At 44.3% G+C, this 26299-nt stretch overlaps 1 protein-coding gene across 1 annotated transcript in view; it reads left to right on the top strand.

Annotated features, from left to right (window-relative positions):
- Window positions 1-26299, top strand: part of UBR5 (ubiquitin protein ligase E3 component n-recognin 5) — a 3965620-nt gene that overhangs the window by 1293767 nt on the left and 2645554 nt on the right. Inside the window, exon 20 of the mRNA XM_044065648.1 lies at window positions 8474-8585. Coding sequence (XP_043921583.1) covers window positions 8474-8585 — 112 coding nt within the window. The remainder of the gene's footprint in view (window positions 1-8473; window positions 8586-26299) is intronic.

Genomic DNA, 26299 nt, shown 5'->3' with positions numbered 1-26299 from the left:
CTAATTCTCTTCAGGCATCACTACTCAGAGGACGTGCTTTCAGTCCTGAGGGAGGCCAGGAAACCTACTACAAGAAAATCATACCTAGCGAAATAGGAAAGATTTTCAAAATTATGTCTGGACAAGGGCAGGGATCCATCGCATATGTGTGTCAGCTAGTAAAGGGCGGACTCTTACTCTTCAGTGAAAGTTCACCTTTCATCAATATCAGCCTGCCTGCCACTAGACCCTCCCCTACTAGCCAGGCTCGACGTGAAAGCTATTCTTAAAAGGGGTCTTGCACATCAAACCTTCAATAAAGCCCATCCCACCACCCTGGGACCTTAACTTCATTTTGGAAAAACTAACCCAGTCTCCATTTGAACCTGCTAGTGCGGCTACTCTGCAAATGTGCACATGGAAGACAGTACTACTTGTGGACATAACTTCAAACAGAAGGGTGTCAGAATTACAGGCCCTAATGGCCTGCCTTCCATAGACTTAGACTACCTACCACAAGGACAGGGTAACACTAGGAACTTAACTTTTCTTTCATGCCAAAGGTGGTCAACGATCTGTCCTTAAACCAATCTATTCATCTTTCCACTTAGTACCCCTCTCCTGCCAATGATGGTGAGAGAAAATTCCACTCCCTGCATGTACACAGCCAGCTAGTATTTTACCTAGACAAAACAAAATCCATTAGAAAATCCAGTCAACTGTTTGTTTCCTTTCACCACAGGGCCCTGGGCAAGGCAGTCTCCAAACAAACTATTGCGTGTTGGATTAGGAAAGCCATATACCTCTGTTACACCATGGCAAAAAGCTCCCACGGTGAGTCAAAGCTCACTCCACCAGGGTAGTGGCAGCCTCCAAAGCCTTTTTAAAAGGCCTGGACACTGCTTCTATACTGGAAGGAGCCACATTTTATTTTTTTTATTTTTTATTTTACATTTGTTGACCAGGATAGTCTGTGTGGGTGTGAGCCCATTTTCAGCAGAGGCCCGGTGAGAAAAGCTCCAATAAAACAAGAACAACATTGACAGGTACAGTGTCTGTTTTACATAGAATTTAACAGAAATATCTAGACAATAAAGAAAGTACGATATACAACAGGCACTTTAATGAAAAGGAGAAAGTTATTACAATATAGTAAAGTCATTTTTTTTTTTTTAGGGCAGGGGTCCATCTTTAGTTGATCATTTGAGTATAGTGTAATATGTATACCCTTAAAAAAAAAAAGAAAGAAATTATCAAATGATACTCTTATTGTAGGGTAGCTGATAGATGGTGTTAACAAGTGGGAGTGGGGTATACATGGAGACTAAAATTTAGGGGGTGAAATTTGATGTGGGCTTATGTGGTGTTAGCCTGGCTTGGTGCAGGAGCAGAGCCACTTGTTAATGAGGTGGTTTTTGAGGAGAGTTTTGAATTGGTGTAGGTCGGTAGCATTTAGGATGTGTTGAGGGATTAAGTTCCAAAGTTTAGAAATGTGGTGGGAGTAGAGGGCGTCCCCAGCTTTGTTATTGCTTTTGGATACTTGGAGGAGTGTTTTGTGTGAGGATTGGAGTTGCCAAGTGCTGGTATATGGTTGGAGCAATTTTTGTAGGGCTGGGTTCTGTTTGGCTGGTATATTAGTTGGTGAGTAAAGACAAGTTGGGTATAGGTTAATTGTTGTGGGAATTCTAGCCAATTTATTTGTTGTAGGGCAGCGCAGTGGTGGGGCCTATATGGGGAGCTAGTGGCGAACTTGGCTTATTTTATTGTAGGCTGATTCAAGTGTGGTAAGGTCAGTTTTGTTAAGGTTTGTAAAGATGGGAGACGCATAGAGAACGGTAGATAAGAGATGATTCCTGGCGATGGTTATTCTAGAATGGCTAGTTAGGAAAGGATTAATTCGCTAAAGAGAGCCTAATTTGATGTGTTTTTTTAATGGTTTGAGAGAGGTGTAGGTTGAATTTTAATTTGCTATCAGTTGACACCTAGTAATTTGGTATGTGAGCTGGTGTTTGATTGTGTTGTTGGAGGAGTGGATTTTAAAAGTGGCTGAGGGGATTGGCGGTTTTGGTGGGGCGAAAGAACATGAGTTTGGTCTTGTTTGGGTTCAGTATGCGGTTAGTGTTAGCCAGGATTCTACTTCTAAGAAGGTTTGTTGTGTTCTAGCCTGTAGTTGTGTCAGAGAGGGGGCGAAGCATATCAGGCTAGAGTCATCTGCATATTGGATAACAGAGGTGAGAGATGTGGATTTATGGAGTTGATTTATGAAAATGGTAAAAAGTAGGTGGCCTAATATGGAGCCTTGTAGAACTCCTATGTTAACAGGGAGCAAAGATGATAGCTCCTGTTGCCATCTAACAGCCTGCTGGCGTTTGGTTACATAACTGTGGAACCAAGCTAGGGAAGAATGACTGAGATGTAATGTGGCTAGTTCTGACAGCAGTTTTTGGTATGAAACTGTGTCGAATGCCTTTGAAGGATGAAGAAAGATAGATAAGGCATATTTATTCTGATTTCTGTGTTCATTTATTGTGTTAGTAAAACTGAGGAGGGCGGTTGTGGTGCTGTGGTGGGGGTGAAAACCACATTGTGTGTTTGATAGAAGGTTATTGGAGAGAAGGTAGTTTAGAAGCTGGGAGTGAATACATTTTTCTAGTATTTTGGAGAGTGGTGAAAGAATGGCAATAGGCCTGTAATTACTAAGTTTGGTAGAGTTGCCACCTTTATGCAGTGGGGTGATACAGGAGACTTTCCAGATTAGTGGGACATAGTTCTCAGAGATGGAGCAGTTGATGAGGATAGAAATGAGTTGGCTATGACTTCGGAGGCAGCTTTGAGGAATTCTGAAGGGAGGTTGTCAGCAGCTAGGCTGGTGGGCTTGAGCTTACTGAGTAGTTTTTTTATGGTATGGGTTGGGACAGGGTTAAAGGAGAAGGGGTTTACACCCTCATTGTTGGCTACGGGGATTGTAGCAGTGATGTTTTGGTCATAGTAAGTGAGTGAATTGTGTTTATGAAAAGGAATTGAATTGTGTTGCAGTGTTATTTGATGGGGGGTGTGGTAGGATTGGGGATGGACGTACTACCAGGTTGCAGGAGTTTGTTTATAGTGGCCCAGAATTTTTTGGGGTTGTTTTTCTTTCTTTGATATGCATTGATGTAGTAGGCTTTTTTGTCAGGTTTTATCTGGGATTTGGCTTTATTCCTAAGTTGTTTGAAAAGTAGAAGGTTGTCATTGCTTTTGTTAGTTAGCCAGGGTTTCCCATGCTTTGTCCCTTTCTTTTAATAGGTCTTTGGTATTGTTTCTAAGCTAGGGTGTGTGGTGATGTTTTATTCTAGCTATTCTGCAGGAGTCCAGGCTGTTTAGGATGTTGAAGGTGGTGGTAAAGTGTTGAACAGCATCATCTAGTGGTAGTGTTTTGAGGGGGGGACCAGTTCATTTGTTGGAAGAGGGAGTTGAAAATGTGGGTATTAAATTGTTTCTTGTTGTGGATTAGCCTATAGACTACTTGTCTAGGTGGACTAAGATTGTTTCTGATTAGGTATGTGGGTAGGTGGTTACTTATTGTACTGGGGAGGCTTCCTGCTAGAAGGTGTATGTTGTTTTTATTTGTGAGAGTCCAATCCAGGATGGATTGTCTGTTGGAGGTTTTGTCTTTTCTTGTGGGGTTTTGTATGAGCTGGGAGAAACCGTATAGGTTTATGAAATCGGATGGATTATTGGAATTATAGGTGGACCAGTCAGTGTTGAGGTCACCCATAATTATGGTTTCTTGGTGGAAGATTGTGGATAGCTGGTGAAGTACGTCTTCAACTGTGCTAGTGTTATCTCCTGGAGGGACATAGCCATTATGATAAGTGTTTTGTTCTTGTTGACATTCAGTTTGGTGAGGAGTAATTCTGCATTGTTAGATGTAGAAAGTGTGGTGTTAATAACTTCTGGCACTAGATTTTGTTTAAACATTATTGCTACACCTCCTCCATGTTTATTTTGATGATCGAGTCTATATATGTTGAACCCTGGGGGAAGTATTTCATTGTTATTGACGTGGCTTAAGCCAAGTTTCAGTCAAAATGGTTATGTCAGGGGAATGTAAGTCAGTTAATGCATGGAGGTCATGGATTTTGTATAGTATACTACTTAAATTTATATTAAGGAACAGCAGTGTTTGTGGTGAAGGGGTATGGTGGAGTTGATTGAGGTATAAGTGGTAGTTTGCCTATTGGTAGTCTTGGGGCCAGGTTTGGGGTGGATGTCACCACTGAGTTTTAGTTTTGATAATATATGAAATAGTTGTTATAAGTTTGCTTAGTTTGTGGTTTCTAAATAGTGGTTCATTTTTGTGTCTGGTTTGATGGTATTTAAGTGGGCGGTAGTCTATTCATGTGTTGCTGTAGAGGTTGGGTGAAATTTGGGAGTTGTAGTGGTGGGTTATGGGCAGTGGAGAGTTGGTGATGTAGTTGGTGATGTGGTCATAGTAGATGGGGTGTAGAGGTTAGTTAAATGATAAAGAAGGGTTAGTGTGAATAGGTTGGCTGTGTGGAGAGATAAGGTAGTAAATAGTGTTTGTTTTAGTGGATGTAATGATGTGTTTTAGTGAATGTAACATTGCGTGCTTTATTAGTGTGTTGAGGTTTTTAGAGTGGGACTAACAGCGTGTGGTTAGTGTGTTTTGTGAGATGTTAGAGGGGGAGGTGATAGTTGTGAGTTTGTGGGTATGTGGTAGAGCAGGTATTAAATCGGATAGGGGGTGACTGTGGGAGGTCAGAACAGCTGAATGTGTAGGTGGATATGTGTTGTAATGGTAGGGGATGGGGTATAGTGGAGATTGAACTGTTTTGATTACAGGGAGTGACAGCTGTTAGATGTGTATAAAACAAGAGGGTGCTTGTATTGATAGCATTTTGCAAAGGTATAAAGGGGGTAGGGATTGGTAAAAGGTTAATATATCTGTGCTAATGGATGGGTATTGATTAGAATTAGTGTGGAAATGTGGGCTACTTTATAATTCAGAATTGTATAGGTGGTGATTGGTAGACATGGGAGTGGATAGGTTTAGATAAATTTGAGTGATTTAGGGGCGGGAGGGGATGTGGGCAGGGTAGGGGAGCGGAGTGAAGCCCGAGCATAGCTAGGGTGGAACGGAGCGGGCAGAACCAAGTTCTATAACTGCACAACAAGGAACAGTCACTTTGACTACCAGGTACTGTGAAAAGTATCTATGCAGCTGACCGTTTTGTATACTAGGAATTCTTAGAGAAATAGAAACCTTATGCCAGGCGTGAGTATGGAGTGGGAGAAGTATGGACAAGTGCATTGGGAAGGAGAAGACTTGAGTAAAACAATGATTCCAAACTAGAAAGTATTAGGTTTAGAGAGATCTCTGGTGGGGGTTACCAGTAGTGTGCACTCCCTGAATACATTCTAATGAAATTTACAATCATAGAAGGGTTACATCATTAACATACACTGTAATGTTCTTGTACTTTAAGTAAACTTGCCACAGACTTTTGCAGATGCAACTTGCTGGTAGAGAACTGCTATAGGGATGCCCCACAGTGTTTGTATTAGCTGACAAATGGATGTCACACTACTGGAAGATGCCAAAACAGCAGGCAGAGCAGGCTACAATAGTTTAAAATGGTCCACCATTCACACTTCATCAAACACTACAAGTTAGACAATGTCTCCAGAGCATGAACAGGATTTGCCAGGGCAGTCCTGCAGAGTTTTGTAGAATCAGCCTCTTCTACCTCCACCATTCCTTCCAACTAAGCTTTGGTACTCTCCCACACCAAAAATATTGCAACATAGGAATGGAAGGACATAGAATAGTTGTGTAAAATCTTATCATAACCATAGATGTACTTCTCTTCGATGTTGCAGTATTCCTTCCCACCCACCAAAACCCCCTTATCCTTCTCTCTCAATCACTCATATCCTCTAGTCTCTTGGGCTCTACACATTATCCTGTGACCTAGGTAACCACATAATTGCTCCTTGACCATATGACCGTGACATCACCGGCTACTCCTCCTGCTGGGCCTTCAAGTTCTGAGGTCTGTGTGTGCAGACATCACATTTAAGGTTTCTGTTGCAGACAGGGTTGGCCTTTTCATCCATTAAAACCCACTTGTCTGCCATTTCAGCATGCCTGCTTGCCTTTGGACCCCCCCCCCAGCTTCCATACAACCAGCTAAGCTGTTCCTTAAAGGCGCCCTTCACCTTAGACCACCCAGGAAACCCTCTCCCCCCTTGGGACTTCAACTATGTTTTAGAGAAGCTTACGCTTCCTCCATTTATGCCAGCAGATAATGCTTCCCTAAAACATTGCACATGGAAGACAGTCCTCATCGTAGCCTTGACCTCAGCTATGAGAGTGTCAGAGTTGCAAGCCCTCATGGGTATTCCACCCAACTAAACCCTGCATCATGCCCAAGGTGGTGAATGACATCTCCCTAAATCAGGCCATCCACCTACCAGCGTTCTTTCCTAACCCACAGGGAGACAGTGAGAGAGTACTCCGTTCCCTGGACGTGCACAGGCAACTTGGATATTATCTGCACAAAACCAAGTCCATCAGACAGGCTGATCAATTGTTGGTCTCCTTCCACCCCAGGGCCCTACTAAACAAACTGTTTCAACATGGATTTTCAAAGCTATCACCTTCTGCTACAAACACCATGGGAAATCCCTGCAGGACACTGTCAAAGCACACTCCACCATGGCAGTGGCCTCCTCAGGGGGGTTGGATACCTCCACCATACTGGAAGCAGCTACTTGGTCTTTAGTGCACACCTTCACCAAACACTACAACTTAGACCTGATTTCTAGGGCCAGAGTTGGGTTTACCAGGGCTATCCTCCATGGATTCTTGGAGAACTCTACAAGGCCACCTCCCCCTTTTTCAAAGTGAGCTTTGGCACTCGCCCATATGTGATAAATACTGCAACATGTGACTAGAAAGGCATAACAAGTTGTGTAAAATCTTACCATAACCTTAGATGTCATTATCTTCCATGTTGCAGTATTCCTTCCCACCCACCTACCCCTTCTGCTATGCATCATTTCCCTTTCTGGATGGCACAGGACTGGCATTACCCTTGCTAGGACTGGTACCGACTGGGGCTTACAGTTCTGATGGCTGGTGCGTGCAGACATCACTTTTATGGCCCGCGTTGTACTAGCCATGTCAAACGTCCCAAGCACCATACAGTGACTGAAAACTTTTGTATACTGGCCAGACATTCTGGTGGCAAATGGGAGTAAACCCATGTGTGATGAATACTGCAACATGGAAGAGAAGGACATCTATGGTTATGGTAAGATTTTACACAACTTTTCTATATCCCCCCATTGTCTCTATGAATTGCTTATCCAATCTCTCTTCCCAATCCTTTCTAAACTCTTCTCATTCTTATAATTATCATGCAGTTTTTTATATGCTTTACTAATTATTCCTTTTTTAATGGTGGCTTTGTTTCTAAATTCTATTAAAAAATTTATACCAGTGCTGGTCTTTCATTTAGGAGCCCCCTATTTCTTTCTCTTTGCCTATACTCGATTAATCCTTCATACGGAAGGCAATCTCTAACCTGCAGTCCAAATAATTTCTTGGTCTCTTCCCTTTCTATTACCTTTCCCTATCTAGTTATTTGCTCCCAGTACCTTGGTTCCTTTACCAGTTTTCTCCAATAAATTCCAGCCCCCTCTTGCCTATTATTTGTATCCGTGACCACAGTCAACCCTATCGGCACAATCTCTCTTCTCTAGCCTCGTGCTGTTTGGTTCTTCGAATACTCCCTGCTATTTTATGAATGTAATACTCTGTATGATTTTAGTTGTTCTACTTAAGAGTCTGGATCCAAAACCAAAATTGCTCCTTATTTCTTGATCTTCCTCCCTGTGTCAGCATCATTCCTTTCCACTTTGAGTTATAGTTTTCTGCTTGTGCAGAATGTATAAGAGCCTTAACTATGTTGCTGTAAAATACCTCCTCAAATTAGGTAATCTTAGTCCACCTTGCTCTGTTGGTAGAATTAGCTTGAGATTTGCTTTATATTTTTTGTCTAATTCCTTGTGAAAGTTTAGACTTTTTGGTAAGTTAGTCGGTCAGTAATGCTAGATATTAGTTCTAAGTGAATTAGAGTAATATTTAAGAATGTGTCCCTTATTTTAAGGGTTTGTCTCTCCATTATGTTTGGCTTTGACCAAAATACTTGAGTAAAAAAAAAATGTTGAGAGGTATGGACAGCACATTTTTTTTCTGTATTCTGTAAATGATAAATACATGAACTTCAGATGATTTTATGGAACTTGGCAGCTGGTGCACCCACTGAAGTCTAAATGTGTAGTACAGAAAAGTAAAGTACGCATTGTGCTACACAGTAGAATCATCTTTGCTATTTTATTATTATCGTGCTTTGACACACATGTATTTTCTTGTTTATTTTAAAAGTGTAACAAGGTTGGATTTTGTTCTCATTTTGCTGAATAGGTGGTAAAAACTGGTGGAACACCAAAGGTTCCAGACTGTTTCCAAAGGACTCCTAAAAAACTTTGTATCCCTGAAAAAGCAGAAATCTTAGCAGTGAATGTGGACTCAAAGGGTAAGAAGTGCATGTAGTTTAGAATGGATGGATAACTCTGTTGTCTGTTATCAAGAGGTCAGCTGTCTGTTATCAACAGGTGTTAAGGATAATGAGGATTCTGTGCATGGGAGAGTAGAATATGTAATAGTGCTGTTTTCTAAACTGTTTTACGCCATTCCTTAACTGTGCAACTTAAAACATTTGTTGAGACACTGTAATACAGTTATCTAGTTCATCTGTGCTGACTTCAACATGTAATGTTTGTATTGTTGGCTTTTCCCGGTTAGGGGTCGCCACAGCAGAACTCCGGTCCACTAATGATTGGCAGTAGATATTTATGGTGCCGAGTTGTCAGCCCGACGCCCAACCTTCAACGAAGGCACGCCCATTCACCCATGTCTTTCCAACGCCACTCGACCACAGGGAGGACATGCAGACTCCACACAGAAGGCACTCCAGCCGAGAATCGAACAGGAGAACCTCTTGCTGTGAGGCAGCAACGCTACCACTGCACCACCGCGGCTTGGCTTGAACATATAATATGATTTCAACATAGAATATTGTATTTAAATATGTTTGTATTGTCTTCAGTGTCTTGCACTGCATTCTTTGTTTTATTTTGTACCTCCAGGCTGAGACTAAAATTAGTCCATTGCAGTCAGTGCTATACCTCAGTAAATAAATAAATGCATAAATAAAGTAAGCATGTGTATATAGTTTGTGGGGGTAGAACAAGATCATTACTCAGCAAAGCAACGGGTTACAGGCTGGTGATTGATGAAATTAATACATAGGTTAGCTTCCCACCCTGTACACAGCAGGACTAAGCAGGAGTTTTGTTTCTTATGCTAAAATTTGGCAGTTTTGTTTATATACACTGAATAACAAAGGACAAAACTGATCCACCTTTGAGCAGGCTGCTGAAATAGACGATGGTATTGTAACTCTGTTGGTGTTGAGTGTGGACTTTATAATTCTCCAGTTTTTGTAGCTTAACACTATTCCAGAGTTTTCCTTTTTAATGTAAAAGAACTGTGAATGATGCTCATCATAAGGATTACTGGTGCATCGCCATATGTACCCTCGAGAATTATGTTGCAGACAGGCATCTGACCATCTGGCCTAATTTCCAAGGCTTTTGGACATTTTTGAAGGCCTGACCTTTTTCCATGTTTGGGACTTTAGGATGTGTCATATAAAGGTGAGAAACTCCTGTGCCATTTTGTCCTTTTTTGTTCCATGAGTAATCTGTAGTCAATCCCTTACTCTTTGGACCTCCAGATCTGTGGAAATGAGCATTTTTTGAAGTTGTTTTTTCAGCATTTCCCCTGAAGCCAGTATCACCATAGGCAAAATTATTTAGTGTACTGCTCTTTGAATATGGACTACCGATAAAAGCCTTAGCTTCCTTGAAAAGCTCTTCAACCCTCCATCCACAGGCTAAGAAAATCTTTTACTTCACAGACAACTCATTTAACCGAGGACACCACTACCTGTCAGTACAGAAGGTTAATGGTTTCTAACCATAAAGCAAAGAGTTGACCTCTTTCTAGGCTCCCTACTACTTAAACTCCATGAGGACAATCCTATTGCCCCTGCTACAGCCTTAGAAGAGATTTTCTGCACCAGTTCTACAAATACATAAATCAAAGCTTCATTGCACCAACCACAGTTTCTATCCCTCTTAGCTCCCAGTCTCTGGAAAGACGTCCACCTCAGCTTAAAAGAACCTCTCCACATCACCAAAGTCATACACCAGTTTAAAGCTAATGATGCAGACAAAAGCAAGTGCCTTTCTTTAGGGCACATTACTTAACTTCCCCCTGCTGTTCCATTAGTCTGGTGCCACCTTTAGGCTGTCACTCTACTGTGTCTGTGAACACTTCTGTATATATTCTCCATTCTGTCATCTTGTTCCTTTTTTAGCTAATTTAGTTATTATGACTTGTTAAATACTTCATATATGCTTACTTCATTATCTGTTTTATCACATTGTAAACAGACTGTATGATGTCCTTCTATTCACATATTGCAATAGTCATCACATATGGGTTTATTCCTCTTGCTCCTTGAACGTCTAGCCAGTGTTTGTTTTCCTGCTACTACCTGGGCGACTGTCCGATCTAGCTAAACTGCAAGTATTTCTGCTTCTTTAACTGTTTTAAACTGTTTAAAGTTGTTTTTGCACCTGCACTTTTAAAGTTTGTCCTGTTTGTTGCATTTACCTGTTGAGGCTACACAGTCAAGTGCGCTAGCCTGTGTTACATATTTATTGCATTTTCCTGCTGTTTGTTGCAAAAAAGAAAAATAAATTTCCTGGTTTCCCGTCTTTCCTGACCTAGAGTAGTCCAAATACAAGCTTTGCTGTATTCTGGACTTTTGGAAAGTTCCTGTGTTGCCCATTTCCTTTCTTGGATAAAGGGAGGCTTCTTTGTTCACCAGTGGCAGTGGGGAGCTTGGAGCAGCCTATCTATCCTTGGAGGAGTGTTCCCAGCACAAGAATCTGGTAGTCTATTGGCCGTTTTGGGCCAATTTCTAGCTCTTTTAAGTCCCCCTGTATAAAACCCGCTTTAGCGCGGCTTTGCGCGATTTTGCACATAGTGCAGCATCGGGCAGCACCACTTAATTGGGTTTAAACTATTCTTGGCTCCAGAAAGTCTACTCTTCACTTTTTCCCTTAGAACTTATCTGGTTCTCATAATAAACACCCTGTTCCCACTCTAAAGCCTGGCACTTGCTCACTAAAGCAATTATATAAGTCAGAGCTAAAAAATTAAAAGCACTACACCCTCACAAACTCCCCTTGAGTACTTTGTTCCCCATTGGCCCTTTTTTCAATTATAAAGGAATTCCCAATACTATTCTAGCATATCCAAAGGTCAGTTGTCAATCTCCTCTCCGGTCCAGCTGGTGAATCTGGGAATCTTGAGGCAATGTTACAACTGCCTCATGTACACAGACAAACCCTCTTCTCCTCCCAACAAATTCCAACACATGAGAGATGCAACCATATAGCCAAACTGGAGGCTAAGCTCTCTCAACTCAGTACTAGCGTAACCAGTCAGGAGGAGAAGGAAACCACACTCACTACAATTCCAGTCTCACATAGACCTACCACAACAGCAAACCAAACACATAAACACACAAAAACATACTCGGAGGCTCTAAATAAAAATCTGCCTAAGCAGCAGAGACCTCCAAGGCAGACACCCAAGCAACCGCTACCCCCAAAACAAAACACGTGCAACACATAGCCAATGTGCCGAACAGTCACAGCCCTTAAGGCTAAACAACACACCTGATACACTTGTAATAGGTGACTCTATCGTCAGGCACACTGACGTCCCGCTCACCAGGCTGAACAAGGAGAAGGTCACGGTGAGCTGCCTGTCGGGCGCTAGGATCCGCCACATAACACAAGCACTCAGGTCACTCCAAGGCAAGTACAAATATGACTCCATCATTGTCCATGCTGGTGTGAATGACCTGAGATGTACCTCTCTGGACCGCATGAAAAGAGACATAGAGGAGCTCTTTGAGCATGTAGCCCAGGCCGGTATGACCCTGACCTTGAGTAGCATCTTACCCTCACCAAGAATGATGCCACAATATGAAGACAAGATGATAAATTTCAACAATTGGCTTAAGTATTGGTGTCATTCAAAGGGGATCCAATGCCTGTCTGCGTGGGATGACATGCTCGACAAGCCGCGATGCTTCGCTAGGGACAGCTTGCACTTGTCACCCCTGGGCTTTCAGATATTGGCAAAGGCTCTTGCCACCCCCATAGTGCCTTTTTTAGGCAAGGCTCAAACGACAAACCCACCTCCATAGGTATCACAAGGGATAAGAAACTGAGTAATGCTACTCAATGCCAGAAGTCTAAACCTCAAGTTGCACGCGCTCGAAACTCTCCTTAGCATGGAGAACATCGATATCTGTGCAGTAACAGAAACCTGGTTCAAGGCTCCCAAGAGCACCCCAACACTACCAAGTTATACCTCATACCATGTTTTCCGGCCCCAAACTTGGACCGAACCACAAAAGGAGGGGGAGTATCAATATTCGTCAAAGATACCCACACCTCCAGGTTGGTGGCACAGCACGAAGCATCAGAGACTATCCATGTGCAACTAACAGTGGGTAAAACTGCCTTCCAGTTTATAGCCTGCTACAGACCACCCTTCCAAACCCAAGATCCCCACTCGGCCTTCCTGAGAACACTGGAAAATATGAAGGTCTCTCCAAACATCATTATATTGGGCGACTTCAACTACCCTAACATAGACTGGGAGCATTACTCTAGCTCCAACAACCTAGCCCAAAGGTTCCTAGAATTTATAAACTCAGATGCTATGGAACAACTTGTTGCCACTCCCACAAGAGGGGAAAACTTACTGGACCTGATCATCACCAACATGGGGACTCTCTGCTCCAGACCAGAAGTGTATCCCTCAGTGGTAAGATCAGACCATAAACTAATCTCACTAGATATTCACATCCCGACCTCAGCCCCTGCCCAGAAAACCACAGTGAAAAACTTCTCTAAAGCAAATGTCACACTCCTCAAAACAGAGGTGGAATCCTTCAAAGCCCCCGGGCCTGTGGAAAATACGGCCCAGACCGCAGAATCCTTTATAAAAGCATTCTATGAACACTATCAGGAATGCATGGATCATGCAATCTTAAATAAAACCAAGACCCAATCCTCCAAAGTTAGGTGTCCTGTCTGGTGGGCCCCAGCCATAAACAAACTATACAATACAAAGAGGAAGCTACTACATGATAGAGCAAAATCCCAAAAAGGGGAAGGCATCTCTGATCAGTATTAGCAAAAAAAAACTACGGGCACTCATAAAATCGTCTAAGGCCAGCTTTGAGAGAATAATTGCACAGGACACTAAGGATAATCACAAGGCTTTCTTTAGTTATGTTAGGAACCTGGGTGGGAATTCCCAGATACGCTCAGAATTAGTCCAAAATGACAAAAAATACACCAAACCCACAGACATTGCCAACATCCTAGCTGACGGGTTCAGCGCAAACTTCTCCCCCCCTTCCCCACCAAAAGAGCAAATATCTATCCCAGCCGAGTGCTGCCCCCCTGACATCTCAGATGCTCAGGTAAGAGCCGCCCTCTCCAAAGCAAAAAACACAGCATCAATGGGACCAGATGGTGTCCCGGGCTGCGTCCTACATGAACTCCAAGAAGAACTAAACCCAAACATAAAACTACTGTTCAATCTCAGCCTTACTACAGGATATGTACCCAAAGAGTGGAGTACAGCAACAGTGGTCCCTCTCCACAAAGGTGGTGCCTCAACGGATCCTGGAAACTATCGCCCCGTAAGCCTGACTAGCTTGGTCTGCAAAGCTATGGAAAGAATCATACCCAGCTCTGCTTTAAGGGCAGATCCTGCCTCTTAAACCTGGTTGATTTCTTTGAAACAGTCACCAAGGCCATTGACGAGGGGAAGGTGGTCCACACAGCCTACCTGGACCTTGCAAAAGCCTTCGATACAATACCCCACTCGGGCATTATAGATAAGCTCACCAGCTTAAATATAAACCCCTGTGTCACTAGATGGGTTGCAAACTGGCTCAAGGACAGAACCCACATGGTTAGAATTGCTGCAGCCATGTCAGACTCCAAACCAGTTACAAGTGGCATCCCACAAGGCTCAGTCCTGGGACCTCTCTTGTTCGGTATATATTTCTTGGAGGTACAGGCTAACACGGAAGGACTGTGGCTGACCAAGTTCGCAGATGACTGCAAACTGGGTGCCATAATCGACTCTCCAGCTGACACAAGCATCCTCCAAAAGGGCCTCATAGAAACAGACAACTGGTGCCAGAGCCATGGCCTCAAGCTAAATGCCAAAAAGTGTATAGTCATCCCCTTTGGCAAAAACAAAGTGCCCACAAATTACCACATAGGTGGTAATCTATTAAGTACGGAAGAAGTAATTTGGGACCTGGGGACCCAAGTTGATGGCAGTCTCTCATTTGACAACCACGTGGCCAAAGTGGTTAAAAAAACATTTTGTGTAGCCCACCTAATCATGAAGGGATTCACATCTAGATCAGGGTAGGTCATCGTGCCTCTCTACTCATCCCTCATCAGGCCCATAATTGAGTACAATGCCCCTTTTGGGATTTACCTTACCAGACACCTGCAGCAACTGGAAAGACCCCAAAAGTACCTCACCAAGAGGATCAAAGGGCTCAAACAGATGCCATATGCTGCCCAGTTAAAGAAACTCCAGCTCTGCTCAGTGGCATACCTCCTGCTCAGAGGTGATCTGTGCTTGACGTATAAAGCCATGTCCAACCCGGAATTAATGGACATGCTGCACCTCAGAAAATCCAAATCCCATCGAGCTACGCGCTCGAGAGTCTTGAACCTCAGCACTGAAATAAATAGGACATGCTGGAGGGACAGATTCATAACCCAGAGTCTTCACTTTGGAATAAAATCCCAGTCCAGGTTAGGCAGAGTCCCTCATTGACTCTCTTCAAGAGGAATCTTGATGAGTGGATGGGAGATAGTAGGTTTACCCCGGGTATCACTTCTGTGTCACTGTTAGAGGCACAGTATACTAACCTTGAAAAAGGGCATAGCAAAATCCATTTAAAATGGGTGGCGAAAGCCAAACACACTCTGGCTAGGCTTATAAATGCCCTAGGGCATATAGCCTAGTATGAACCCATGCAAAAGTTTTCAGTCACTGTATGGTATGTGGGACATCTGACTTGTTTAGTGGAGTGTGGACCACTAAACTGACACCTGCACGCACCAGCCCTCAGAACTTCTCAGCCGCCAGTCGAACATCAGGTGTTCCTGCCAGCCCGGCCGTTGGATCTCGAAGAAGTCAGATAAGTGCCCTGTTGGGGAGCCTTTTCAGTCATTTTTTCTTTATTCTAATGCTTGTTCATGTCATCTAGAAAGGGCAAGTGTAAGTGCAGCCGTCAGATACCCCACAAGGACACCCACGGTCAGTGTCATTTTTGGTTAGGTCGGTCGCACGACTCCAAGAACTGCTCCATTTGCCAGGTGTTTGTGCCCAAAACTTTGAGCAGCCATCTGCATGCGTGCTCAATCTGTATCTGGGAAACCAACGTTTAAAACAATTAGCCTTGAGTATGGAGGGTTCCGCCAACGTACCTGCCAAACTGCCGAGAAAGAAAGCCAAGACTATTATTCCTGGCTATTCCTCCAGCCTCTACCAGATGACTTTAATGCTAAGCTGGTTGATGCCCCTCTGGACAATATAGCTCTGTTTGGTACAGAAGTGGCTGATTTATTTAAGTCACTACAACAAAAGGGGAAAGAGATGCAGGATTTAAAACACCTGCTGGTCTCTCCTGTTCCTAAATTCCAAAGGAATTATCCAGCAGAAACACAATTTATTAGAAAGCTCTCTTGTCCTGCTGCTCCCACAAGACCCATAAAAACAACCTGGAAGCAACCCACTTCTGCCAGAGCTTCCTCCGTCTCTAGCCACAGGCCACCCTTTCAAGACAGGGCAGGTAGTGTCCGAGTACCTGCCTTCCTTAAACCCCCACCCCCTCCCTCTGTCGGTGCATCTCTCTAACTGTCTTCAAGTGTGGACATCCATCACCTCAGACAAATGGGTCCTTCCAGTAATAGAACATGGGTATTTTATGACCTGGTTTATGCCTCCAAAGAGAAGGGGTATCCCACAACTTCCAAAACAGCAACTCCACCTATTGCAGCTAGTACTAGAAATCCTGATGGCTCAAGGCACCATTGAAACAGTACCACTGACTGCAAAAGGAAGAGGTTTCTATTCCATCATTTTCCTAGTTCCAAGAAACAGACGGTCCTTGGAGACCAATTCTGGACCTCTGTCTTTTCAACCCTCTTCCTTCAGGTTCCTACTTTCCGGATGATGACCTTACCAACTCTTTTTCCGCTGTTCCTTCCCCAAGGGTTCATGGCCACCCTAGATATTAAGGATGCCTACCTTCACATCCCTATAAGGCCCAATTTCTGGAAATACCTGAAGTTCTCTGTGGGTCCTCCTCACTTTCAGTTCTTTGCCTTGCCCTTTGGGCTTTCCACTGCACCCAGAGTATTCACCAAATGTCTGGCTCCAGTTATTGCCTTTTGCAAGACAAAAGTAATCCAGATATTTTTTTACATGGATGACTTGCTCATTCAGGCAGACTGCAAACAGGCCCTCCTGCAACACTTACAAGTTGCCATTGCTCTCCTACAGTCCCTGGGATTTCAGATCAACTTCCCAAAGTTTCACCTGGAGCCTACCCAAGACATTGTCTTCTTGGGGTGCAGGATTCGTACAGAGATCTTGAAAGCCTACCCCCCACCAAAAAAGGTGGAAAGCTTAAAAAAAACTACTGGTCCTCCAGACAACAAAACTGACCGCAAGGCAGTACCCCAAGCTCCTGGGCAACATGGTAGCCACTATCCCCATGTTACCATTAGCAAGACTCCATATAAGGAAGTTGCATGGTACCGAAGGTCAATCTGGACCCAGCACTCCCACCCCTTGGAGGACAGGGTTCCCCTGCTGCCCTACCTCAAACTAGAAATCCAGTGGTGGTTGAAGCAGGTGAACCTCAGTCCAGGTCTTCCCCTCCAACCACCTCAACCCAAACAAATCATGCTAACAGATGCCTCAGACTTGGCCTGGGGAGCAACTCTGGGCCATCTGAAAGTGCTGGGATTGTGGCCAAGGCCACACAAAAAAGAACATGTCAGTATCCAAGAGATGAGAGCAGTACTTCTGGCCGTGCGAACCTTCCAGTTCAATCTTCAAGAAGGACCAGTAAAGATCATTACAGACAATACCACAGTGCTGTGGTATCTCAACAAACAAGGGGGGACAAAATCTTACTTGCTTTGCAGACTAGCTCTCCTGATGTGGGAACTGGCCACCTCCTAGGTAGTTACCCTGTAGGCGGTGTACATTCCTTCACAGCAGAACTCCCAGGCAGACTCCCTCTGCAGATCCATAACAAACCACCATGAATGGATGCTTCACAGAGATATCTTCCTGGACCTGGTCCATTGGTGGGGTACACCTCAAATAGTCCTGTTTGCCTCCTCCATCAACAGACAACTTCCTTCCTTCTGCATAAGACTCCCAACACCCTCAGGCGATGGCAACAGATGCCTTCTCAGTCTCTTGGAAGGGGAGGTTTCTCTATGCATTTTCCCCCTTCCCCCTTGTACAGAAGGTCCTGCTGAAGATCCAGCAGGACAGACCAAAAAGCTTGTTGGTGACTCCCTATTGGGCAAGACAGCATTGGTTCCCCCTACTCTTAACAACTGTCCAAGGGCAATCACCACAAGTTGCCTTTCAGAGTTGACCTTCTCACACAGCACAATGGATCCCAAATACACCTACAGTGGCAATTATTGCACCTTACCTGTGGCTGATAGGATTCTGATCCCTTTCAGACACCTTTACAATGAGGACGTGCTCACTGTCCTGCAGGAGACAAGGAAACCAAATGCAACACAGTCTTACCTATCAAAGTGGATGAGATTTTGTTATATAGTGTCTCAAAAGACAGTTGGACCCGCTTTGGTGAGACCCCTCTGTCTTACCTGTGTGAACTACTGCATACAGGGTTGGTCTACTCATCCATTAAATCCCACTTGTCTGGAATTTCAGCACGTCGTCTTCTGGATCCCCTCCTAGCTTCCAGATTACCAGCTAAGTTATTCCTTAAAGGGGTCTTTCACCTGAGACCCCCCAGGAAGCCATCTCCACCCCCATGGGACCTAAACTATGTTTTGGAAAAGCTTATGCTTTTTCCATTCGAGCCAGCGGACAAAGCTTCCCTAAAACACTGTGTATGGAAAGCTGTCTTACTTGTGGCCTTGTATTCCACACTGACAGGGTAACGCTTAGAATTAACCCCTCCTTCATGCCCAAGGTAGTGAATGACCTTTCACTTAATCAAGCCATCCACCTACCTACTTTCTTTCCGAACCCACAGGGAGACGGTGAGAGAGTACTATATTCCCTGGATATGCACAGACAACTCAGAGTTTACTTTGCACAAAACCAAGCCCTTCAGACAAGCTGATAAACTGTTTTAACTTCTTCCACCCCAGGACCCTAGGGAAGGCAGTAACCAAACAATTTCAACCTGGATTTCCAAAGCTATCACCATGGCAGATCCCTGCAAGGTACTGTTAAAGCACACTCCACTAGGACAACGGCCTCCTTAGGAGCCTTCTTCAGGGGTTTGGATACCTGTACTATTCTTGAAGCAGCCACTTGGTCATCAATGCACACTTTATCCAAACATTACAAGTTAGATCATATTTCTGGAGCTATGACGGGATTAGCCAGGGCTATCCTTCATGGGATTCCTAGAGACCCCCTCTAGACCACCACCCCCTTTTTCACATTGAGCTTTGGCACTCGCCTATATATGATGAATACTGCAACATGTGAATAGAAATACATTGAAAAGTTGTGTAAAATCTTACCATAACCATAGATGTCCTTCTCTTCCATGTTGCGGTATTCCTTCCCAGCCACCTTCCCCTCCTGTTATGCTGCATTTCCCTTTGTGGATGGCACAGGTATGACATTTCCCTTGCTAGGACTGGTTCCGACTGGGGATTACAGTTCTAAGGGCTGGTGCGTGGAGTCATCACTTTTATGGCCCACGTTCCACTAGCCATATCAGACCATACAGTGACTGAAAACTTTTTTTATACTGGCCGGACGTTCGGGGAGCAAGAGGAGTAAACCCATATGTGACGAATACTGCAACTTGGAAGAGAAGGACATCTATGGTTATGGTAAGATTTTACACAACTTTTCTTTTTTTGTTTAGCCATTTCATACATGCATGCTTCTGCTAAAAACAAGGTTTCTCTGCTCTAAGTATCTTTTGTCTTGTATATGACGCAACCTGTGTTGTTTCTGTACAAGCTTGGTACGACTTTAAAGTGGCCATTTGTAGCCTGCTCCATACCATGGTACACAAATACAGTTTGAGTTTATTGGATTGTTATATTTGCATGCATTGCGGAGACCTTTCTGATGTTGATTTCCCAGGAAATGTCAAAGCTTCAAGTGCGCTGTTAGTAAATATCACAAACAAATTTCCACCTTCACGGTCTGTTGTACTTTAGTTCTTCTTGTACAATTAATTTAAACTCTGAACTTCGTTTAGTAATGTGACCCTCGATCATTTTTTTTTCTAGAACATAAAGAGCTCCTTTCTTTAGGACAAGAAGTGGCTGCCGTTGAATTGGAAAAATTGTAGTCTTTATCTCAAGTGGATAGATGATGTCCTTCAAGAATGCAACTGCAGTCATAACATGTGGGTTGTCGTGCCTCAGGCAGCCCTCGGTCGGCCGGATTCCAAAGTCTGGGTCCGACGTCGGCTGATGTCGCATTTCTCTCCGACGTCGGAGCGGCTGGAGAATATAAGCATCAGCCAACGCCATTTTCTTCAGTCTTTCTTGCCGCGCGGTGCCCGAAGCAGAAGCAGTTCGCAAGTGCCGGTCGGTCAGCTCCTGTATTCCACGATACCAAAGTCATCAAAAAAGCTAAGTACCCGGTTGGGGACCTTTTCTTGCCTCAGCCGATGTCAGAAATTACTGAAAAAGTTAACAATTGTCTTTTTTGTGGTAAACAAATACCTCATAAGGATTTCCACTCTTACTGCCTCCCTTGCCTGGGCCCAGACCACGACGTCTCGGCTTGTGTAGCCTGTGCTCGCTTCAACAAGCGCACTCTCAGGCGCCGGGCGGAGTTCGCTGAAGATTTTTTCGGCGATAAATTTGCTTACACCATGCCGTCGGATCTTCCGACATCGCAAACTCCCAAAAAGCGAAAAGACCGGGACCGACATCCTCGGCCCGCGTCTACCACCGACTCCACACCAAAACCTAGCGCGAGTGCTCTGGTTCCCTCTGAGATGGTCTCTCCACCGCTCCGAACCGAAGACACCGCATTACCGACGACTCCGATTCCAGACATTACTCCGACGCCGGTTATAGACTTTCCTCCGAATACCGAAACCGAAGAAATGCCCGAGACCATTGCTGTAGACAAGGTCACTCCTGCACGTGGAGCTGCCAGGCCTCCTATGGCCATGTCTATTAAGGCCTACACTAGGGCTAAGGCAGCCAGCAAAACAAAGCATATTGCTTCTAAATCCTTACCTCAGCCGACTCCGGAGACACAAATTATGTCCATGGCTGCTGATTTAATTTCCATGATTAGAGGTTCACAGGCCCATCCTGAGAGAGCATCCCAGCCTCCTCCTGATAAAAGGCCCCGGGTTGAACCCTCTGACCCTACTCCTTCAGATGAAGACTCTGAGGGCTCTGTCCACTCTGATAGCCAGGAAGAGCTCTTCCAGACCTATGAGGACTCGGATGCAGAAGATTCCATCCCTTCGGCCTCCCCTCCTGAGGATATTTCCTTTGGGGAAGTTCTGCACTCCATGAGGGAACATTTCAAGTGGCAGGGTCAGGAATATTCTGATTCTAGGAAACGCCTTAGGACCTTCCTTAAGAAGCCTCAGCACAGGCCCTTAGCTATTCCTCCTTTACTTGATGTTCTGGATGATTTGTATTCTGACTCTAGTGCTACCCCTGATTCTCTTCCTCCTGCTCCAGCCAAGCCAGACAGGTATTACAGGGTCCCAGAAACTCATTCACATTTATTCAGGGCCCATACTGCTGATCTGGAAAGTATTTCACAGGGGCCTAAAGGAGTTTCAGCCTCCACCTCAAAAAATCCTTTGCCCTCCAACAGGGAAGCAAGGTCATTAGAGAGATGGGGCAAAAAGGTTTACACATCCACTACCTTATCTATGAGAGCTTTAAATTGCCTTTTTCATATGTTACAATATCAGGATTATCTCTTAGAAGATTTACAAAAAACATTAGCTTCTCCTGATCCTTTAGACAGGAAGACTTTGCAGGAAGCTGTACATAACACTCAGCAAGTAAGCCATCAATTCCTGCAGTGTGGATATGATGCACTGGAAGCTTTATGTAGGGCAGCTATGACAGGGGCAGTAATTCGTAGACATGCTTGGTTAAAAGATCAACCTCTACCAGATCATGTAAAAGCAAAACTTCTGGATGCACCTTTGGAAAAGAACAAGCTTTTTGGTGCAAATGCTAAGGATGTGTTAAAGACCATCGAAGAAAAAGCAAAATCAGTTCAGACTGTGAAAGATTTTCTCCAGGTTCAACGCCCCAGATTCAGTAGGAATTGGCCTTCAAAAAACTGGTCCTTTCCTAATCCAGAAAAGTTTCAAAGGGGTAAGAACAGACGTGGCCGAGGAAGAGGCCAATACAGAGGCCCTTACAGGGGACGACAATGGCAGCCAGGAAACCAAAGAAGTGACGCAGGTGTTTCACCTGCCCAACAACCACAAACTCAATGACTTTCCTCTACTACCGCCTACCAGGGAACAACTAGAAGCTCCCTTGGGCGGGAAATTATCTCTGTTTGCAGAAAACTGGCACAGACTGACAAAGGACAAATGGATTTTGGACATTATAGACCGAGGGTACAGGTTTCATTTTCATACCTTACCAAGAAAACAAGGTATGCCAAACCTACCACAAAATCAAAGGGCAGAGGCTATCAAGCAAATCACTCTGCTGACTCGAATGAAAACAATAGAAAGAGTTCCACAACAAGAACAAGAACAGGGGGTTTTACTCAAGACTGTTCCTTGTTCCAAGAAAAGAATCTCAATGGAGACCAATACTGGACTTGTCCGCATTAAACACCTTTCTCATAGTACCAAAGTTCAAAATGCTGACTCTACAGCAACTCCTTCCCATGCTGGGCAAGGAGTCGTGGCTGATTACTCTGGACCTCAAGGAGGCATACCTGCATGTCCATATCAGACACAGCTGCAGAAGATACCTCAGATTTCTTGCAGGGCCAGAGCATTATCAATTCTCAGCATTGCTATTTGGCTTATCTACTGCGCCCAGAGTATTTACAAAATGCCTGGCTTCAGTAATTGCTCATTGCAGGCTCCAGGGTATACAAATTTACCCGTACCTGGACGACTGCCTCATACAAGCGGACGACAAATTGATGTTGACAAAAAACCTGGATTATGTCATATGATTACTTCAAGCTCTGGGATACACAGTCAACTTCCAAAAGTCAAGACTGCAGCCATCCCAGCAAATAATCTTCTTAGGAGCCAAACTAGACACAGCCTCTCAGATGGCTTACCTGACAGAAGACAAGCAAGAGAATTTAACTCATTACTTCAAAGGTTTAGCAAAACTCACCCAGATGACTGCAAGGAGATTCCTACAGGCCCTGGGTTACATGGCATCCTGCATTCTACTGGTTCCATTAGCAAAACTACACATGAGAAAGCTTCAATGGTACCTAAAAAGCATTTGGTCTCAACACAGCAACAACTTGGAGACAATCATGCCACTCATTCCATGCCTACAAAAGGAATTCCTATGGTGGGCCTCGGTGAGCCAGGAAAACACAGGTATGTCATTCAAAAAACCACAGATAACGCAGACCATGACTACAGACGCCTCAGACCTTGGATGGTGGGGCGCACATGGAAGGCAGGTGTATACAAGGACAATGGTCTCCAAAGGAAGCACATCTGCATATAAACCAAAAGGAAATGCTGGTAGTAATGCATGCCATCGAGGCTTTTCAACACCAAATCCAGCAAGGCCATTTAATGATACGGACAGACAACACCACTGTGATGTGGTACATAAACAAGCAGGGGGGCACCCACTCTTACCCCATTTGCAGACTGACAATGCAGCTTTGGGAGAAATCACTGAGCTTAAACATCCAGTTACAATCCCAGTTTGTTCCAGGAAAAGACAATGTGTTGGCGGACAGCCTAAGCAGGAATTTCACAGATCCACACGAGTGGAGGTTACATCCGAAGGCCTTCAGACAACTCACTTTGACATGGGGCAAGCCAGAAGTGGACCTATTTGCCTCTCACCTCAACCATCTTGTACCAAAATTTTGCACAAGGACATACCACCAAAAAGCTTGGAAAATAGATGCCCTCTCATTCAACTGGAACTCCCTAGCAATCTATGCATTCCCACCTCTGCCACTGATGACCTCAGTATTACTAAAGATCAAAGCAGAGAAGCCCAAGGGAATTATAATAGCTCCGGATTGGCCAAGACAACACTGGTACCCACTACTACGGAGCATATGTCACACCAGGAGGTGGGCCCTCCCTCAGTGGCCTCTACTTTTGACTCAACACAATTTCGAAACACTGCATCCAAACCTTCAAACACTGCAGCTAACAGCCTGGGAGATCCCATAAATAACTTCAGCTTATCTCTCTCCAAGGAAGTTCAGCGGATACTAACAGAGGCTTGAAGACCATCCACCAGAAAGGTTTACTTAGCAAAGTGGAAAAGATTCAGCAATTGGAATACCAGCAAGGGACATGATGCATCATTGCTGAACATCCCACTTATCTTGGAATATTTGGCGGATATGTTAAAGAACGGCCTCTCATATTCTTTCATAAAGATACATGCATCTGCTATTTCAGCTAGATACAACACTGATCCTCCTGTTTTTTCCCACCCCTTACTAAGGCAATTCCTCAGGGGAATCAAGAACATTAAGCCACCAAGAAAGGCCCCAGTGCCAGCCTGGGACCTCAATTTTGTCTTAGAAAAACTGACTCTACCTCCTTTTGAGCCAGCAGCTTCAGTTGACTTGCAATTTCTCTCATGGAAGACAGCTTTCCTGTTGGCAATTACCTCAGCAAGAAGGGTTTCAGAGCTACAGGCCCTAATGGCAATACCACCCTTTATTATTTTCCACAAAGACAGGGTTTCATTAAGGACCAACCCTACTTTTATGCCAAAGGTGGTATCTAGGGTTTCTCTAAATCAAGCCATTCATCTGCCTGCTTTCTTCCCCAATCCTGAGAATAAGGGGAAAGACTTTGCATACCTTGGACATTCACAGACAACTTCGATACTACCTGGACAGAACCAAGGCCAGTAGGAAGTCTGAACAACTTTGTAGCTTACGCCCCTGCAGTCCAAGGAAAAGCAATTTCAAAACAGACTATTTCTAAATGGATTGGACATTGCATCAGATTCTGTTATTCCTTTCATGGAAAGACTGTTCCAGCCAATGTCAGACCACATTCCACCAGAGCTACAGCCACCTCTACAGCATTTTTAAGAGGGGTGCCTACCAAGGACATTCTAGAAGCTGCTACATGGAGCTCCGTGCATACATTCTCCAAACACTACAATCTCCTCTATATTCCAGATCCAGAGCAGGCTTTGCTTGGCAGTCCTGCAGGGTTTGATTGCCACACCATCTCTTTCCTAGAGCATACCTCCTCCCCCAGCTAAGCTATGGTATTCTACCCACATGTTATGACTGCAGTTGCATTCTTGAAAGACATAGTACAGTTTTGTACCTACCATAAATGTAGATGTCCGATAGACATGCAACTGCAGTCGGATTTTCCCCTCCCTCCATACCCCTCTATGCCTAGGGTCCACTCCTATCCCTGTTTCTCTTAGTTGGGGATATCTGTTATGGTGTATTTGTTTTATTGCTCATTTATTTGTTTGGAATCCTGTTTTTGTCTTCCAATTTGATTACAGCCTTCCTTGGAGGGCACCTGGCATCTGGGGCAAGAAACACTGAAGAAAATGGCGTCGGCTGATGCTTATATTCTCCAGCCGCTCTGACGTCGGAGAGAAATGTGACATCAGCCGACGTCGGACCCAGACTTTGGAATCCGGCCGACCGAGGGCTGCCTGAGGCAGGACAACCCACATGTTATGACTGCAGTTGCATGTCTATCGGACATCTACATTTATGGTAGGTACAAAACTGTACTTTCCAAGCATTCAAAGAAAATGTATAAAAAGTTAACCTCCAAGCCTTTCAGAAGCAGAAGGAATGAGGCTTTTTTGACACCACCAGTTCTGTGAGGACCTGGGAGGATTGGTCTAGATAAGTGCAGGTTTGTCAACCCTTCTCTGACATCTTTTGGGTCTCCAGCTGCCAGTGCCTCTCTGGATGACCCCTCACTTTTCCCACTATCAACTGTTACCAGCTCCTTGCCTCATTTACCATGTCTACTGGATCCATCTTAACCTTCCTCCAGGGCTCAGACTTGCCTTCAGCTGGGCTGGTGAGGAGTTTGAGGATGCTGATGCATTGCCATGTTGCTTCCAGGGAGTATGTTGTAATTCCCCACTTGTCCCATGACAGCCTTGAAAGCTCCGCTATCTCTGCTGTTGGGAGGTACGTGTGTCATTTCCATTAATGCTCAACCTCCCACCAAGAAGTATACAGTTTGGTATCACTGAGCTAGCCAAGGCTCTTAATGCTGCTATTGAAGTGTGCCTAGGCAGCCTGCCTCCCTCCCTCCAGGAATAACGAGCTTTTGTTGGACACAGCCTCTTTATTTTCCTTAGTGCAGTCCCTCCAATGCCTATGCCACTAGTCAAACATATGTAATCTGTGGCACAGTAAAGGCTTTTACCCCTGTGTGCCACAGGATTGAATCATTCTCATTTGGGTATTTACAACTGGGTACAAAACTTTGTCATAGCAGGTGTATGTAGAATTAACTGCTATACTACAGTGGATATAGTTTCCTTGGCACCTGGAGAAGCCAGTGTTCCTCACTCAATATTCCTAAAGAAATTGCTTTCTCCTTTCTGTAGAAAATATTTATAT

Source organism: Protopterus annectens, chromosome 3.part0 (assembly GCF_019279795.1).
Source record: "Protopterus annectens isolate FY-2018-M chromosome 3.part0, PAN1.0, whole genome shotgun sequence".
In the NCBI taxonomy this organism is placed as follows: Eukaryota; Metazoa; Chordata; order Ceratodontiformes; family Protopteridae; genus Protopterus; species Protopterus annectens.
Note: the sequence above shows the minus strand (reverse complement) of the source record. Positions and strands in the feature narration are given on the sequence as shown.